Here is a 17,531-nt window from a genome sequence, read left to right as displayed (position 1 = left end):
TCTTCCCTTTGCTCCTCATTCTCTAACTCCCTGTAACCTTGCTTCAGCTTTTATTACCCCAGTGACCTCCTCATTCCCATACTGGATTAATCCACATCTCCTTTGACTTCTAGTTCCTTCTGTTTGCAGTGTGATGCCATCCTACCCCCTTTCCTCCTTGAGTATCTCTTTCTTCTCTTGGATTTTCATTCCATAGCTCTTTTGGTATCTCCACTGTTTTTTCTTCTTGCTTACAGCCCCTGGCTTTCCCCAGGGCTCTCTGCCCAGCCACTTTCCTCTTACATTCCTTCCCAGGTGTAAGCCTACTACAGTATCTCTCACTGTGCCCGGCCTCTTTCCTCAGCCTTGAGCTTTCCCTCGTTCCACATCCTTGACCACTTCCGGACATGTCACCTCTAGGTTTTGCAGGTAACTCAGATTGAGCATAACCAGAAGGAAATGGTCAGCCTTCCCCTACACCTGGCCACCAGCTCTAAAAACCCTGGAGTCTTGTGCAACCCTAGCCTTTGAACCTCCCACGTATGTATAGTTGGTTGCGAGAGTCCTGTGGATTAACTCTTGCATCAGTCCATTCCTTTTTGTGTCTGTTGCCTCACACTGACTAGTCCTTTGACTTGGAGAACTCCAGTAACCACCTGAATGACCTTGCTGCTTTTAGTCTCTCTCCTTTCTACCCATTCTAACTGACCACTGCCAGAATAATCTTCCCTAGAGCCCAACCCAGACCCAGTCTTCCTCTGGCTGAAATGTCTCCAACTGTTCCCAGCTCAGGCTTAGTTCCCTCAGGGCTTCCCTCCTGCCTGACAGTCCCTTATGCTCCAGTCAGATGGTAACACTCGCTGGTGCTGTTCCTGGAACAGCCCAGTTGGTGTCTTTATTTATGTTGCTTCCCATCCCACCTTCCACACTAGGAGAGGAGGCTCCCCTCATCCCACCCATCAACAGTCTTACCTGTGTTTCAGGTTCTGATGACAATGCCAATCCCTCCTAGAGTTGTTTCTACCTGTCTTCCTAGGCAGTTGTGTCTCCCTTGTCCTCTGAACTCTTGTAGCTCCCCTTCTTTAGCCCCTGTCTGTTCTTCTGCTATCACACTGTTTGTGTATCTGTCCCATCCTCTTGGCCAGAAACTCTCCCATCTCCCAGTCATCTCTGAAACCTCCACTGGGCATTGTTCCTTGCACAAGGTTGGCGGTCCAGTAAATGCTGAATGGAATAAAGAACGAGTGACTCTGGCCTTCCTTTACCTCCACCCCACTGCTGAGTTGGAGGTGGCCAGATGAATCATCAGGGTTGTGTCCTCTTCTTCTCCTGCCCCATCATACCAGATAGATTCCCACTTCTCACCTCTTGCCCCTGCAGGGCTATTAAACCCTTCCCCAGCCTCAAAACCTTCCTTACTTGGCATGTATTCACTCTGCCTGGCTTGTTTGGAGTCTGCTCTTTAGTACTGAGTGTGGCTACATTAGTCCCAGCCTCTACCCCCATCACCTAGTATGTAACCTGGCTGATTAGAAAGCTCATTTCACCTACTTCCCCATACCAGAGGGAGCTGAAAGGGAGTCTCGAAGAGTGGTGACTCATACTCTATTCACTAAGTGGCTTAAAGATTAAAAAATAAAGCATTGTTAATTGGCAAGCACTTTGCAGTCTCCTTGTCTCTGCCCACAGCTGGACACTTAAGAGACTTAAAATTTCATATTTAATAGTGAAGTATATTTAATGTTAATATATAATGTATGAAATAGTGAAGAAGGGCCTGTTAAAATTGTAATTGAGAAAATTCTCAATTCAACTTTCTGTAGCTTTGATGTGATATGTGGGGAAAATATGCAAAAGGTGTATTTTGAAAAATACACTTTTATTTGAATGGTATCATCATTGTCAGGGTATTTTTACATCATTCCCTCATTGACCTCGTAAAGGTAGGCATTAATTATCCCTGTCTGACAGGGGAGGTTTAGAAAGAATCCAGGTTTCTTCTAAGGTCATAGGCGATTAAGAGGCTTGGCCAGGACTAGAAGCTCAAGTCTTGGAATCCTAGTCCAGTGCTTCTTCCAGTAACCCCACATTCCTGTCAGCATCCTGCATGATGAGAAAAGCCTTCAAATCCTGGACCTGGCTTTAGAAAGCTAAAGGTTGACACTGGATGTATTAAAAACCTTGTCCTGTAGATACCAGGAATGGGGGTTGCTCATTTGAGCACTTAGTTGAACTTTAGGTTTGTTTTAACTCTAGCCCTGGATAGGATGCAGTTGCTTGAATTACCAGTGCCCTGGGGACTAAAGTAAACCTGGAGTGGAGGCCCACCTCTTTAGTGCAGATTGGAATCCCTTAGGAAGAAATTACCTTCTTCAGTGAGTATTGCTGCAGCATTCCATGTGGAAAAGCCAAATTTGTGATTTATTTTCTGTCTGTAGTTAGGGGAGAGGGGGTTGGGGTGGTGGGAAGAAAAAACTAGGGTCAGTTATTTACCCAAAATATATTTTGACCACTGTTACTGTCTCTGTACGAGATTTTTTTTTTTTTTTTTTTTTTTTTTTGGTTGAGATCGGTGGGAGAAGTTAAGGAGAGTTTTAGTATCTTGAAGAACCCAAAAGTTCAGGAGTCTCATTTTACAAATCAAAGTAGGATTTGAAGATAATTTCTGGTCTCTTAATCTCCCCATCGGTTGGTAAATTCCTCGGGTCAGGGATCCTTGAGGTATATACCTGTGTACCTTTCTCCCACAATGCCTTGCAAATCAGTGCTCCCGTAAATCCAGCATCGACTTAGTATTACGGAGCCAGTGTTATACCAGAAAACCTCCCGCTAAACATCTTGTGATGGCCGCAGAAGTCTATTGAGGAGATTCTTCGGTGCGATGAACTCACACTTCCCCTCGCTGTGGCCCTGACTTTGTCTCACTTGTACGCAGTGGCCGGCCGGCCCCCCCGCCGAGTGGTTGGCGCCCGCGCAGTAGGGACGCTGCGCGCACCTAGGTGCGCGGCCCTGGTGGCCGCGTTATCTCCATGGACGCTGAGGAGTGGATGAACCGCCCCGGCCGGCGACCTGCGGGGCTCCTCACCCTCCCGGACTGCCTCCTTTTCATGTGATAGTAATCGGAGACTTTTCCGTTACACGAGGCTCTCAACAAAAGATTGTAATTCCAGCAGCTTTGTTTGGGAAGGTACCACTGCGACGGGCGCGTCCTGGGCCCGGCCCGAGGGTCCGCGGCTCCGGAGCTGTAGAGGCGGCGTGGGCCGTCCCGGGCCGCCTGTAGGTGGGGGGACGCCGGCCGGCCGGCGTCCCCCGCGCCCCTCCTCGTGGTACAGCCTGCGTTTCCTCTACAATGCTGTTATGCTAATCAGGTGACATCACCGCCCAGCGCACGGAGAGTGGCTCATGATTAAATTACAAACCGGCGGCCACCGCGGGCAGCCGGGAGGAGGTGTGTGTACTGCTCCCGCGAGCTCCTGGGCTCAGCGATGGGGCATGCTTAGGATTGGCCATATTTAAACAAATTTTTAAAGTAGGACTTGCACCTTCCTTTCCTTCCTCCCTCCGTCTTCCCGCCCCTCCTCGGTAATTTATTTCAAGCTTCTAGTCGAGAGCCACAAAAGAAAGGAAAACAACAAGGAATTAGATGCGTGAGTGGTAACTCCTGGCCGGGCTAAGGTGGACTCTGCTGCAGCCAACTTCCTATCAGATCAGCCTGCTGGACTTTCAGACCGGAATGGGGCTTGCCTGAGGTCCAGCCCTTTTCACAGGGGCCGGGAGCCAAGCCGTGCGGAAGCTGCTGTGTTTTGGATGGGGGTAGGCGGGGGCCGGAGTGGGATTTCCACCGTGCAGCCCGCCGGGGCGTTACGCCGGGCATAATGGAATTGCAGAGGACGTCTAGCATCTCTGGGCCGCTGTCCCCAGCTTACACGGGGCAGGTGCCTTACAACTACAACCAGCTGGAAGGCAGATTCAAGCAGCTACAAGGTAAGCCCCCGTCCCAAAGGCCGGACCTGCCCTGGGGCTGTGCCTACAGGGGTTCCGAGGTTTTATTTGTGCCATATGGTATGTAACCCTAAAGAAGACGGGCCGCCGTTTGGCCCAGCCCCAAAGCCTCTGGTTGGCTGTGAGCACCCCATTCACTCCTTAAAGGAGACACTTTCTCACTCTCTAGAAAAGCCTCCATTTGGAGTCCCATTCTCTCTCTCCCTCTCTCCCTCTCCCCCCCCCTCCTCCTCTCTCCCCCTTCTCCCCTCTCCCCTCTCCCCTCAACCCAGTATCCTTTTGGCTTTCTAGGTTGTCAGGTATCTGCTGCTCACTGCACACACCTTTTCTGTCCTTTTAGCTATCTTTGCAGCTCAGTAGATCAATGCTAATAGACCTATTAGTATGCAAGCATTAGATTCTGGGTCGCCTCTGTCTCCCAGCGCCCCCAGCCTCTTACCTCTGGGAATCCTAAAGGTGTAAAGTGCACTGCTCGACACCCAGTCCCGTAGAACAATAGCAAAAGGGAGGAGGGAGTGGTCTTTTTGTTCCTAAGCCTTGGGTAAATTACAGTTTTGATTCCGAAGCTTAATTTTAACTCTTTTGATGTATTGTGTTGGGGAGAACCTTCCCATCAATTTAGTAGGCTATGTAATTTATAATGAAAGCCAGTTATTGTCATTCCAGTGCTATGGGTTGGATTCGTTGGATCAATTATAGGTTTCTTGGCGTCTATATTAGTCTGAAATAATTGAATGAATCCAGTATTTTACCGCACATATTTTTGTGGAGAGCAGGGACCTGTGTGCAGCAGTGTGTGGGATGATGGGCCTGCAGCCCGCTGCTGGGGTGGCCCCTCCAGCCCTTGGCTGTCCCTGCCCAACCAGCAGGCCTGGCTGGTGGTTTCTCAGAGCTTATACATGAAAAAGGACTCATAACTGAAAACAGAACTCTTTCCGTTTGGAAGCCCCTGGAATCAGTAGTAGGCCAGGAATGGTTCTAATGCTGTGAAAAAGTGGCCTTTACACACTGTATGTTTCTTATTTTAACTCTTCTTAGTGCCACAAATGTGGTTCCTGTGAGGAGGAGGAAGGAAGGAAGCAGCTCAATCCTAGAATGTTTTCATTGGGAAGGGGAGGGAGGATATATTTCATTCAAAGGTTTATTTGTCTTGTGAAATAGTTGACAGTAATGACACTTTTCTGGAAAACAAGAGGCAGAACGGGACGTGATTTTAAACATTTGCTAGTCTGTGCTGCGTTCCTGGGGCAGTTAGCTAAGAGGAAGCTCCATTCCCCCCAGGGAGTGGTTATGTGTCTTTGCTTCATTCCCCTTGAGCTCTTGGAAGGTAGAATTTGCTTTTTGGGAAAATTTGGGTTGGGGAAACAGGGCGGTAGGGGACATTTGCAAATGGTAAAGAGAGGAATGGTGGTGTGTCTGTTATCTTCTGGGTCTGTGCTGGAAGCCCCATGGTTTTAGGTTTTAAGAATTCAGAATGCACCTCCTGTAAGCATGACTAAGTCTCCCTGCTTCATTGTGTCACACCGCTAAGGAGAAAGCACCCAACGGGCAGATCCTTGATCAGAAAACCTATTACCAACATCCAATCAGCCCACTCCTGTAGTCTCAGGGAAAAAAAATGCAAAACCAAGGAGAAAATGTAAGAAGGTGTGGGGGGCAGTGTTCTCAAAGGCCCACCCATAACAACAAAAGGCCGTTATCTGAAAGGTTTGAGGATGGTTGTAAAACTGCTCACTGAGAAGGGTGGAGCTTACACACAGGAAATGTCTTAAACTGTCCTCCCTGGATAGAGTAAAATTTAAATTAAAAAAAAAAAAAATCACCAGGTGCTCATTACTGTTTCTCAAGGAAATCTCTTCAAAAGGTGTAGGCTTCACATTTTGTTTGCTGGCTTTTTTTTTTTTTTTTTTAATGACTTTTGCTCCCTAATGTAGTACCAGATAGCTTTCTTATTTCTGAATATTGTGGTTTAGGAGTTACACAAGTTTAGTGTTGGTATCTCTATAACAGAAAACTACCCATGTTGAGGAACTGAGAAAGGGTGAATTAACTTCCAAGTATGGTGGATCCCAGGAGAATTACAAACATCGCATCCTCCTTAGTAGGGGTGTGTGGAACTGATTGCATTGTGAGCAACTTTAGAAGAATTTTTGCTAAAACTTTTTCCCTTTCCTACCCCCAGTTTGTATTTGTAGTTCTTCCAATCATCACATCTTTTATAATAAATAGATTATATCATCTGATTTAATTTTATGCATGCCTCCAAAGCTGCTCCTTGCCCCACCACCCCGTTTTTTATTCTTCTGAATATCATCCTTCCTAGCAGTTATAACCCAGTATTGGTAAACTGGTCTTTTGAATTGATTTTTTAAAATGCTTCTTACATGAATTTATTCATTTAGCGTCTATGCCTGAGATGTTTATTTCTGAGGGTACCGTGATTTCGTGGGAGATATTTTTGCTGGCTTCGCATATTTTCACAGTTGATCCTAAAAATTTCAGGAGGGACCAGGGGATGAGATTTGATGTTGTAGCTAAAGGAATATGATATTAAAATGTGTTTAGTCTACTTAGATAGTAAGCAAATAAGTGTGACTTACTTACACTCTGATTTAAGGGTCTGAGATGTAGAGTGATATCTGTCACACTGGTGTTCCTGGTATAAGTAAAACAAGAAACAGAAACAGACCTTCAGCCTCTGATGGCTTCAGTTGTTAACCACCAACACCCAGCACACCTAACAGACACACCCAAAGTGCATTCTCTCTCTTTTTCAAATTGTTCATCTGCAAAATTGAGTTACCACCTTCCTCAGAGCCTGATCATGTGTCTTTAAAGGTGGGTTAGTTTTTTTTCAAATAAGAAAGAAATGCTAAAACACAAAAAACTCAACCTGACATGTTTAAAAAAATGTGTTTGTAGTAACAGATTCATAATACCTTTCCTTCAGTTTCAAATCAGCCAGCTGAATTCCCTATAGGAATTGCTACTCTTCTACTCAGGAACTGTTGCTTGTGCCTAAAAAGTAAATTAAATGCCAGGCTCTTTAACTTGGCATTGGACCCTCCCCAAATGGCCCAAACCCCAAATACTTCGTATTCTGCCTCTTACATTCCAGTCAAATCTTCCAGGTAGGCAGGCTTGCCGCTCTTCATAAAACCAAGCCCCAGGTTTTGCCTTCATTGTCTGCCTTTTGCCTTAAATGCCCCACTCTTCATTTTACGTGCAGAAATCATTCCTATAATTTTTTAAGACTCTGCTCACATTCCAGTTATTCCATAAAGCTTCTTGTCTCCTCTCTTGTGGTTGGTGGGAAGAAGATTTCATTGAGTGCTTACTGTGTCCCAGACATGTTAGTAGGAGATTTATATATGGTATCTTGTCTTCGTAACACACCTAGGACATTTTAAAGATGAGAAGACAATCAAATAGCTTGACGAGGGTTCACAGGCATTACTGAGCTCAGGCTGCATATTGTTGTTCTCTAATTTTCTTTTCCTAGACCTTTAGATACTGATTTTATTTCTGCAATAATAATAATAAAATAATAATAATAATAATAATAATAATAATAATGAGGTTACATTGTGAAATGGGCACCCTAACCAGATTGCTCTCTCCTGCCTACCTGCCTCCCAGAACGCTGATTCTCTTGGCCCCAGCGGTGGGGTTGTAATGAAGACAGGATCTAGTTGAAAAGCATCAATATGAATTTCTTCTGCCTTCTTTGCAGCCTAACCCTGACATCTAGCACTTGGTATTTCTGGAAAAGGTGCTTTTTCTTAGCTGTTCTGGCTCAATGAACGTGTCCCAGTGTCCAGAAGGAGTTATGGAGTCGTTTGTCTTCAGTGGGACACAGAAAACTACAGAGCAGTTTATTACTTGCTATCTCAGAGTTGTCTTATTGCATTTCTTCATATTTTTTTGTGGTCCTGGTTTCTTCTCTTAGTGAAAGAGCATTGCTGGTCTTAAGTTTTTAAGAACTTGCCAGTTTGTTAGGGTACCTAGATATTTGTCTTGCATAATATCTTAAACCTTAGAGAAAGAAGATTGCTGGGCTTCTACCTCCTCATCATGAAGAAAATTTAAAGTTCTTAGATAACAGTGTTAGCCTTCATATATTTCCCATTGTGACAGTGAAAAGAGTTGGTGACGAATGAAAAGAGTTGGTGACGAATGAGAACTCTTTTTTGGGGGTGGGGGCCAGGATTTATAAGAGCATTTTTGGGTTTAATGAAAGCATGTCAAGATTGGCGTTTTGGTCTGGATATCTGCCAATACGATACGATAGCTTTTCTAAGCCCGATAACTTTGTGGGACAAGTAACCAATTAAAAAAAAAAATCTTTTTAACAGTTTACCAGACTTTCAGCCTAAAATTTGGAAGTTCTTTTAAAAAAAATTTTTTTTTAATGTTTATTTATTTTTAAGAGAGAGACACAGCACAAACAGGAGAGGGACAGAGAGAGAGGGAGACACAGAATCCAAAGCAGGCTCCAGGCTCTGAGCTGTCAGCACAGAGCCTGACATGAAGCTCAAACTCTTGAACTGTGAGATCATGATCTGAGCCAAAGTTGGACACTTAACTGACTGAGCCACCCAGGAGCACCCTAAAATTTGGAAGTTCTTAACAGATTTGTGAATTAGAATCCTTTTTGAATGGTGTAGTAATAATAACTACTACTAATGTGTACAGCACTTAACTTTAATATGTATCATCTTGCATAATTAACTAAATGAGACTATTCAAAGTACCCAGCATGGGAGGTAGTACTTAGTAAGTTCTAAGTAAGTGTGCATGTATTTAATAATAATATTTCTCTGGGCTAGATATTATTTTTTATAGGTAAATAAGCAGATCATTTGGTATGAGGCTACCACTCCAGAATCCAGGTTTTTGGATTCCAAATTTGATCTCTTCTAGGACAACAAAGTGGGTTAGGTATGAGCCATAGCACCTGTTCCCCAGATATCATGAATTGCATTGTGGTGGCATGGAAAATTAATGGACCGGTCAGATTACTGGACATGTGGTGCTCTCTGGTTTTGGTGGGCTAGGAACTCTGATGGTCAAGGGAATGCCAATTCCTTTAGCTTAAATGTGGTGTTTGGGATGTCCATTAAAAGGACTGTGGGAGGCCAGCTAGCAAGAAGAGGGAGGTGACTGATAACTCCCTTTGAGGAAGAGAGACCACTTTTTTTAGGGTAGTGAAATAGGAGTAAATGACCTGACTGCTGAGGAAGCTTTCTGATGACTCTGTTCCTGTCACCTCTTCACATGCCTAGGGCCCAGAAAGGGATCTCTTCACCGCGCCCCACTGCCTCTACCTGTGTTTTAGTCTCTTTGGTCTCCTAAAGCTGGGCCCTGATTAGAGCTCTGTGCAAAAAGTTTTGGGATTTGACTCCATTGTGACTTGGCTCCAGCTGACCTTCCCATTTCCAGCTCCTGCTACTCCTTCCTCAACAGTACTCAGGATTCCCTAAACCTACCCTGCGTTTTCCCTGCCCTTGAGACCCTGCTCTCCAGCTTTCTTGCACCAGGAATTCTTTCTTGAGTCAGGATTATTACTTTCGAGTTCCAGTTCAGATGCCACTTAATTCTAAGTATTCCCAGAGGGAGAGGAGGTCAGAGTCTCTGCTTGGATTCCCTTCCTATAAGATTTAAAGTTTAAGCACTTGCTCATTTTGTGATTTTTACATACTGCTTTTGGTTATTATAGGGGCATAAAGACAAAAGTCTGACATAACCTGTCTTACATGTAATAGTTACCAAGTCTGTTAAAGAGTAAATAAATGCAATTATTATTATGGGCTGCTTTATTGCAGTGGTTCTCAATAGGAGGCCCCCAGCCCAGCAGCATCAGCATGATCTGGGAACTTGCTAGAAATATAAATTCTCAGGCCCTACTTCTGAAACTCTGGGGTGGGGCCCAGCAGTAGGTGTTTTTTATAGCCTGCCAGGTGGCTCTAACGCACACTCAACTTTGAGAATACTCCCTTATTGGATCATTCATAGAATCTTTGTAATTTGGTGATGGGGAGGAACTGACTGCATGAATTGCTCCTAAATAGGAGCAGATAATATATGTGATTTATTGAAGAATGAAGAGTTGTGAAAAAGTATGTTCAGAACAAAATTGTTTAATAGTGGAAAAGGCATTTAGTCAGGAATGGCCTCTGTCCCACTAAATTAGAAAAGCCATTTAACATCTTCAGGCTTCAGCTACCTCATCTGCCAGATGGGTCAATTACCTGTCCTACTTGCCCACCAAGTTGCTGTGAAGATCAATCCAGAAAGATCTAAGTTTAGAAAAAATAGAGGTAAAGACACTAGTATCTGCAGGTTGTGAGTACAGTTCTGTAAGGCATCTCGCTTAGTTCCATTTAGGTTCTTAAGAATCTACTGCATTTAACTGTAAAAACAGAAATCCCAACGACCTGGTGACTGGAAGGCAGGCATACAGTACCTCGTCACAGCCCTGTCCTGGATCTCTGAAGATCTGGGCTGCTTTCCTTATCCGAATACCTGTCAGGTTTACCTTCCAGGGTTGTGTTGAACAGTAGCTGCCATAATCTATATGAAGCTTCCTTGAAAACATCCATGTACTATTAAAAATGTAAAGTGTGGTTATTGTTTCCATCGTCATCTTTTCTTTTAAAGAAAAGTTCTACATGTGGATGAACTCTTAAGAAGTCTGGTATTGCACAGCAATTTAAATATGGATTTCAGGGTTTGTTTTCTTGTCTTCTAGAAAATGACGTGACTAGTGACAGAGCTTCAAGTTTTCAGTTAATGATAGCTTCATAGGCATACATCCCTCAAAGTGGAATTACACCTGTGCACATTATCAAAGTAAGCCAGGTAGATCTCAGCCATTTTTAGATCTTGGTATCTTTTCTCCCCCTTGCCTGACAAGTTTCTATCAATTCTTAGGCCCCCAGCTATGAAAAACTAATGACAGGTGAAATAAACAATAAAGGTATTGTAAGCATTTTTCTAACTTCTGTGTTCTTAGCTGGCTAATGTTCTTAGATTGGCTTAATTAAGACTTTGGCAGTTGTTAAACCAGTTCATGGGTGCGAAGGACTTGGCATTTAAAAGCTCAGTAGTTCGTCACTAATCTAGGCAACTTTAGAGCAAGAAGAATCCCAAGAAATAATAAAACTGATTTTTAAAATAGAGGGTTTGCTTTCTTGCTTATCCCATCAGCTTATTAATAAAAATGTGTTGAGACCTGTCCCCTGGTTAGGAAGTGTGTGAGGAAGTGTATTTCAGCAATGCTGGAAATGCTGGTTGAGCTTACGGAGTAGAGACACAAGTGGAGAATAAACTTGTTCCAGGTTAGAGACCCAGGCTAGGGATGCAAGACCAGGGTAGGGGAAGTGGAGCAGGTTCAGGGTGGCCAGAGTTTGCAGAGTGCAGAATAAGGAAGGGTGGATAGGAGGGGTTCTAGAAGGATAATTGAAAAGCCAGAGGATGTGTGGTCCTGTAAATCAGGTTAAGGAGTTCGGAGGTAAGTTGAGCAGTGGAAAGCCACTGAAGGATTTTAGATAGGATAGTGACTTGTTCTGACTTTTTTTTTCCTCCCAAGAAAGGTGTGTTTGACTGCTTAGTGTGTTGATTGCTTTAGAGGGTAGTGGTCAGGAAAAGAGGCTGGAAACCAGTCGGGAGACTGTTGCATTTGTGGGGTGAGAAACAGCATAGCCTCCTCGAATTTTAAATTGCAAGGTACTTAGAACCTGGTTACTTAGTGTGGTCTGCAGATGACCTGGGGGTTTGTTAGAAATGCAGAATCTCAAGCCCACCCCAGATCAACTAAGTCAGAACTTCATTGTAACAAGATCCCCAGGTGGTTTGTAGGCATCTTCAAGTTTAAGAAGTGCCGCCTTGGGGGGCACCTGGGTGGCTCAGGTCATGATGTCACAGCTCAGATCGTGGGTTCGAGCCTCTAGTTAGTCTCTGTACTGAGTTCAGAGCCTGGAGCCTACTTAGGATTCTGTGTCTCTCTCTCTCTGCTCCTCCCCTGCTCATGCTCTGTCTCTCTCTCTCAAAAATAAATGAACATTAAAAAAAAAAAAAAGTGCTGCCTTGAAAATAATCTCTACTTGCCTCTTTACCCCTGTGAGCAGACAGCAAAAAAGTTCCAGAAAGCTTATGACCTTCCTGAGGTTTAAAGTTTATGTGTTTTATATGAGTCTACATTAAAGGTTTCCTGGTCTTTTTCAGGTAACCTAGAGCATTTTAAAGTAACTATAAAAATAATCTTATATCCAAATGTATAATAGTTAATTAAAGAAAGTTTAGTATTACCCTAGGAGATTACAGGGCTTTAAAAGCATGGTTGGTTAATTCCTAGCTTTGTAAATCTTTGTAGAATTTGGCTGGGATTTTTGTATTTGCTAATCCTGCATTTCTCAAAATTGGTGAGGTTAAAAAAGCACAGTTTCTTTTCATTTACCCATTTGGTATATGTATTTTTTAAGTTTATTTTTTTAATTTGAGAGAGAGAGTGGGGGTGGGGGTGGGGGGAGGGGAGAGAGAGAATTCCAAGCAGGATCCCTGCTGCTAGTGCAGAGCCTGACACAGGGCTTGAACTCAGGAACCTGTGAGATCGTGACCAAGGCCAAAACCAAGAGAACACTTAATCAACTGAGCCACCCAAGCATCCCTACCCATTTGGTATTAATGGAGCATTAAAACAATTCTCTCGGCCAGTTTCCTTAAGTTCTTTCAGAATTTTAGCGTGTTATCCTGGGAAGTAGAGGCTTGGTAAATTCATACTTGCTTTATGACTTCAACCTTTTACATACTTTTAAACTTTTTTTTAAAGCAAAAAAATTCCTTCCCCCATGCTCCGTTTTAGTAAAAGCATCCTATATGAAATCAATGATGCCCTTGTTGCACTTGCACTTAGACTTTAGTCCACTTTCATGTATATCAGACTTCCCTAGCAGTGCCTTCAGGTGTGGCTGTTAAAAGTGGATTTAACATACATTAAATATCTGTTACTTGATAAGTGCTCATTTCCTGTGAGTCTGCAGGTGAAGCTTTAAAATTAGTGGGTATTGATTAGGTAGAGGAGAAAAAACATCTGCTGAAACTTGATGGCTGGAAGTTTTTGCCCCTTAAAGAAGAAAGAAAAGGGATGGGGGAGATAAGTTATTTCTGTTCTCAACTAGCACCAGTCCAAAGCCTTCCTGATGAAAAGGGCACAGGTAATGAAAGCAGTATGAGTCAAGAGGCCACTCAGGTGATATTCTTACCACAGTAGGATTGAAGGTCACTTATGGGCAAAAAAAGTTTAATTTCTAACTGTTCTTTATATTACTCCAAAATTCACTTATACAATAATTATTTCATAGCCAAATTATGACATGTTCAAAAAGAAAGAATAGTTTAAGATCCAGCAATCCCAGCAGATTTTAACTTTTCGATAGTTCTTATCTATATGCATGTACAGTTTAACATTATTATAATCATTATATAGATTCAGTTTTTTGGTGTCTTGTTTCTGTTTTTCATTTAACATTTTATCATAAACTTTCATATGTGGGTATTTCTGTGCCTATTGCCAAATTGCTTTGTAGATCAGGGCAGTCTTTTTACTAATCTGAGCCTGTTCACTCATCTCTGGGATGAAGGTAATACAGATTTTATGAAATAAAATTATTGTAAGAAAAAGTCAGATTCTCCATGGAAATGGTCACAGTACCTGGTACATGGCAGACCCTCAGTAATCAATGACAGCCATTATTATTACACGTTCTGGTTAAATGGTAAAGTGGGGCCCAACAGTGGCTGGTCTCTTGAACTTAAGTTGGGTATCTTACCCCACCTCCACCCCTGAAACCTGTTCTGGGTGTGGTTTCCTTCAGCATGTCAGAAGAGTGTTTGGTTTGCTTGAAAATGCACCCAACTGAAACACCCCTTTTATGTTCCCCTTTAGAACATATTACAAGGTTGACTGCAGTCACTTGAGTCTGAGTCTGATGACTTTTGATGTAGGTTGAAGGTCACAATGGTGCTGGCTTTCCCAAGTTCATAAAAAGCATCTAGAGCAGTTATTGCTGGAGCCAGAGCTTCCAGCACTTTGTCAGAGAGAACTACTGTAGCCAAACTAATATTACCCGCCCTGGGCAGATTGGTGAATGCCTCTACTGTGTGTGCTTTTGAAAGGCCTTTCTTAGCTTTTCTCTCTCTGCCCCAACCTTGTTTTCAAGAGGCATAGGGTCTTTAAGTGGCAAATCCAGTAATCACAGTAGCATGGAGACACAGGCCAGCCTATATTTGGTTTTCACAAAGGCCTTGTGAAAGATCCGGCCTTAAAGTCTCTTTTAATACTGAAATGATGCAAGTGGAAAGTTAATTTGAGGATCACTGAGGCACGCTTTATTCATGAAGAATGTGAGCAAAACATAAAAAGTCTGCAGGCTCTGTTCTTCTTTGGTGGCAAGGAAATTACATAGGCTGTGTCATTATTTGGGTGAATTTTACCCCCTACGGAGTGTAATTGTGCTGGAATTTTGGAGTGAGAGCTGCCGTTTAAGTACAGACTAGTTGGAGTGTGTGTGTGTTTTGCCTGAAATCCTTATACAAACCGTAGACCTTATTTTGGTGACACTGAAGATGTGCAAATGGTGGTTATCTCTTGGAATGTGGCCTTGGCATTTTGAATTAGGTTTTTTTTCTTTTTTTAAGAGAAACTTTGAAGGTCTGTTTTAATACATATTTTTAATGTATATGAAATCTTTGAAAGTCCGTGTATTCTGTTTGAACTATTAAATGCCAGTGAGTTTCTGTTTATCACTAGTTTGAGTGTGTAGTAGTTGAGAGGTGAGTACAAGTCTAGTGCAAAGTGTGTTTCTGATGCTTGAAAATGGTGCCCTGATTTCTATTGAAGGAGACGTTTACCTACAGAGGTTTAAACAACTTGCTATAAAAAGTTGACTCTTGTAGTGGTAGAGGGAGATTATGCATTATCTGTGAACAACTGCCAAGCAGATGAAATCACAGCTGCACAGTCTGTGGTGGAGACTGGGTGGGAGTGGCTGGGGGAGCAGAGGAGGAGAATGATCAGAACCTAGCTGTGGTGGTGTGGTGCAGAAGACTCAAGGGCTGTGGTCAGCAGTGTTCAGCGTTCGGACATTTCATCTCTCAGAAACACAGCATCACGTAAAGCACATGGGCCGCGGAGTCACGTAAGCCAGCATTAAATCTTGGCTTCATCAGTGACCTCCCTGGACCCCGTTTTCTTGATCTGTTAAAAACTGGGAAAAATAAATAGCCCTTGGGGTGGCTGTAAAACTTAAATTAGTACATCGTATTGATTGGGTGACAAACTCATCCAAGTATGTCAGAGACTTTCCCAGTGTCAGCAGTGGCTATTCCTTCTGGGCAATCTCCCCAAGTCCCAGGCAAGCTGGGCAGTGGGTCACTATAGTTACATATGAAAATACTTACCATGTACAGAAGACAAGGTCTGTGTGTGTTTGCTCATCCCTGTATGCCTTCCTACTGTTTGACACATAAATGAGTAAAGTAAGGAAGACAGTAATGCATACAAAGTTCTTTAAAGTGAGTTAGCTGGTCTTCCTCCCTGTGGCGTCTCCTCTCCTGAGAAAAGAGGTGGCCTTACCAGCCACCATGATAAATAATGTGTTGAAAGAGTGAATCATATAATAATGGCTTTGGCTCTATGATGTAGCTAAGCTATAACTTCAGGAAGGGCTCATCTGGATCTATTTACTTTTTTGATAAAATGAAATTTCGATAGGACCCTAGGGACCTCTCTCATAACAGTCCCTGTAGTCTGCAGGGTGCTGGGGGATTTAACTTTGGCGAGGAGAGAAGGAAGCCCATGGTACTGAAGTACTTAGAGAGGTAGTAACAGTTCCCCAGAAGTTAATTAAACTTATTGTTGTGGTTGTTTTTCCTTTTTTCCCTTTGAGTGAGATGGGGCAAGAGTAGTTGGACCAGAGAAGGTTAGGATCACCCTAATGTAATCTAGTTTCATAGCCAGAGAGGTGAAAAGTACCCTGTGAAATTGAAATCCATTGTTCTAGGTGTGGTAGCCATTCGTTCAGATTTTTATACTGTGTGACTGTGAAATGAAGGCAGTTTTTCTAACTGCAAATATGTCTTTGCTCACAGTGATACAGCATGAGTAATGTTTTTCTGGAAGCCAAGCAGTTAATGATACTCTGAGCAAATAGAGGCAGGGCCTCAGAAATGTAGATATCAGATTATGATGCAAGCTTGGCTTTTTAAACTGAAGAGATAGCCACGAGAAAACTAGCTGTGGCCAAAGACTGTTTCTCAGCTCACAGTGATTTCCAGTCCCCTGCCCCCTCCTTAAAAAAAAAAAAAAAAAAATTGTTGGTTTTCCTCTGCAAATATATATAATTTCTATTTTGAGACAGGCGGTTATTTTTTCATTTGAAACACAAGGAGGCAATTTTTAAAAGTCCTAGTCATTCAGCAGTGGGCCTGACTATAGCCAAGCTTGACTAGGAGTTCTTGGCCACAGAACCACATACTGCAGCCTTTATTAGGGTAGTAAATTCAGTTGGCTTTTTGGGAAAGGAGGGGCCTGGAATTGAGGGAGAGGCACTAGGGCACTGGCCTGCTGGTCTAGGGCTCTGCATCTGGCCGGCTTTGGGACTGTTTGCCTACCTGTGTGCTGAGTCAGATGGGAGGGTGAGTCCAGATATCATCTCAGCCAGTGTTGTCATCCAGTGATTCTGTAGTGACCTTTCTTACCTCATTTTACTTATGAGCTCATAGTTGTCTCCAAAGGTAAGTTATGCTGTGGATCACTTTTTCTGTGATAAGGAGCAGCTCTTTTGCTCATCAGTGTTTTTTGCAAGAGGAAACTGAAGCACAGGGCACTCAGTGATTTAGCAGTTGGCTTTGGGATCTCCTCTATTTCCCTTTCCCTAGTGGGACTTTACAATGTAAGTCATTTGCTAAGGTTCCCTGCATTAAAAACCAACAAATAAAACTACTGCAGTGGGAGACGTGATTGTTAGAATAATAGTTGGTGTTACTCAATTCCTGTTTAATATTCTGCCTTATGGAGGGCATCTCTGTAGCTCGTTGCTAGGCACCTAGGGTACAACTTCCCTCTAGAGGCTCACAAACAAGTCAAGAGACAGCAAAACAGATATGCTTTTCGTAATAGGATTTAAATGGGTGAATATAAAGATGGGGTGGGTGCTTTATATACCTGCAAAATGGAGAACACCTGCCCTCCTTGCTCATCCAGGAGTTGCTTTGAGAATCAGTTACAATAATGTGTGTGAGCACCCTATGAAAAATACAAATCCGTAATCAAATCCAAGAAATTTTTGTGTGGGGAAACGAATGGCAAGACTCTGTTCTCAGTTTCACTCAACTGGTCTGATGAAGGAAACAGACCTTTTCAATAACAATTGCCTGTATTTACTGAATACTTAAATACCTGACTCTGTGCCATTTATTATATGCATTACCTCATTGCAGGCTCAGAGGAATGCTAGAGATAGGCATAGATGTTATCTCTGTTTACAGAT

At 43.0% G+C, this 17,531-nt stretch overlaps 1 protein-coding gene and 1 long non-coding RNA gene across 6 annotated transcripts in view; one reads left to right on the top strand and one right to left on the bottom strand.

Annotated features, from left to right (window-relative positions):
• SPTBN1 (spectrin beta, non-erythrocytic 1) overlaps positions 1-17,531 on the top strand; it is a 199,342-nt gene that overhangs the window by 83,055 nt on the left and 98,756 nt on the right. The window contains exon 1 of one of the 5 annotated variants that reach the window (XM_078444479.2): positions 3,409-3,963. The exons of the other annotated variants lie outside the window; for them this stretch is intronic. Coding sequence (XP_078300605.1) covers positions 3,855-3,963 — 109 coding nt within the window. The 5' untranslated portion in view covers positions 3,409-3,854. Of the gene's footprint in view, positions 1-3,408; positions 3,964-17,531 lie in introns of those variants that run through there. 5 annotated transcript variants of the gene reach the window in all.
• LOC132661442 (uncharacterized) lies at positions 1,840-3,288 on the bottom strand. Its single transcript, XR_009602221.3, has 2 exons — positions 2,473-3,288; positions 1,840-2,082 (listed from the first exon to the last, which is right to left on the bottom strand). It is a non-coding gene; the product is annotated as an uncharacterized LOC132661442 (long non-coding RNA).

This window comes from Panthera onca, chromosome A3 (assembly GCF_046562875.1).
Source record: "Panthera onca isolate mPanOnc1 chromosome A3, mPanOnc1 haplotype 2, whole genome shotgun sequence".
NCBI classification, from domain to species: Eukaryota; Metazoa; Chordata; class Mammalia; order Carnivora; family Felidae; genus Panthera; species Panthera onca.
This window is presented reverse-complemented; position numbering and strand designations above follow the sequence as displayed.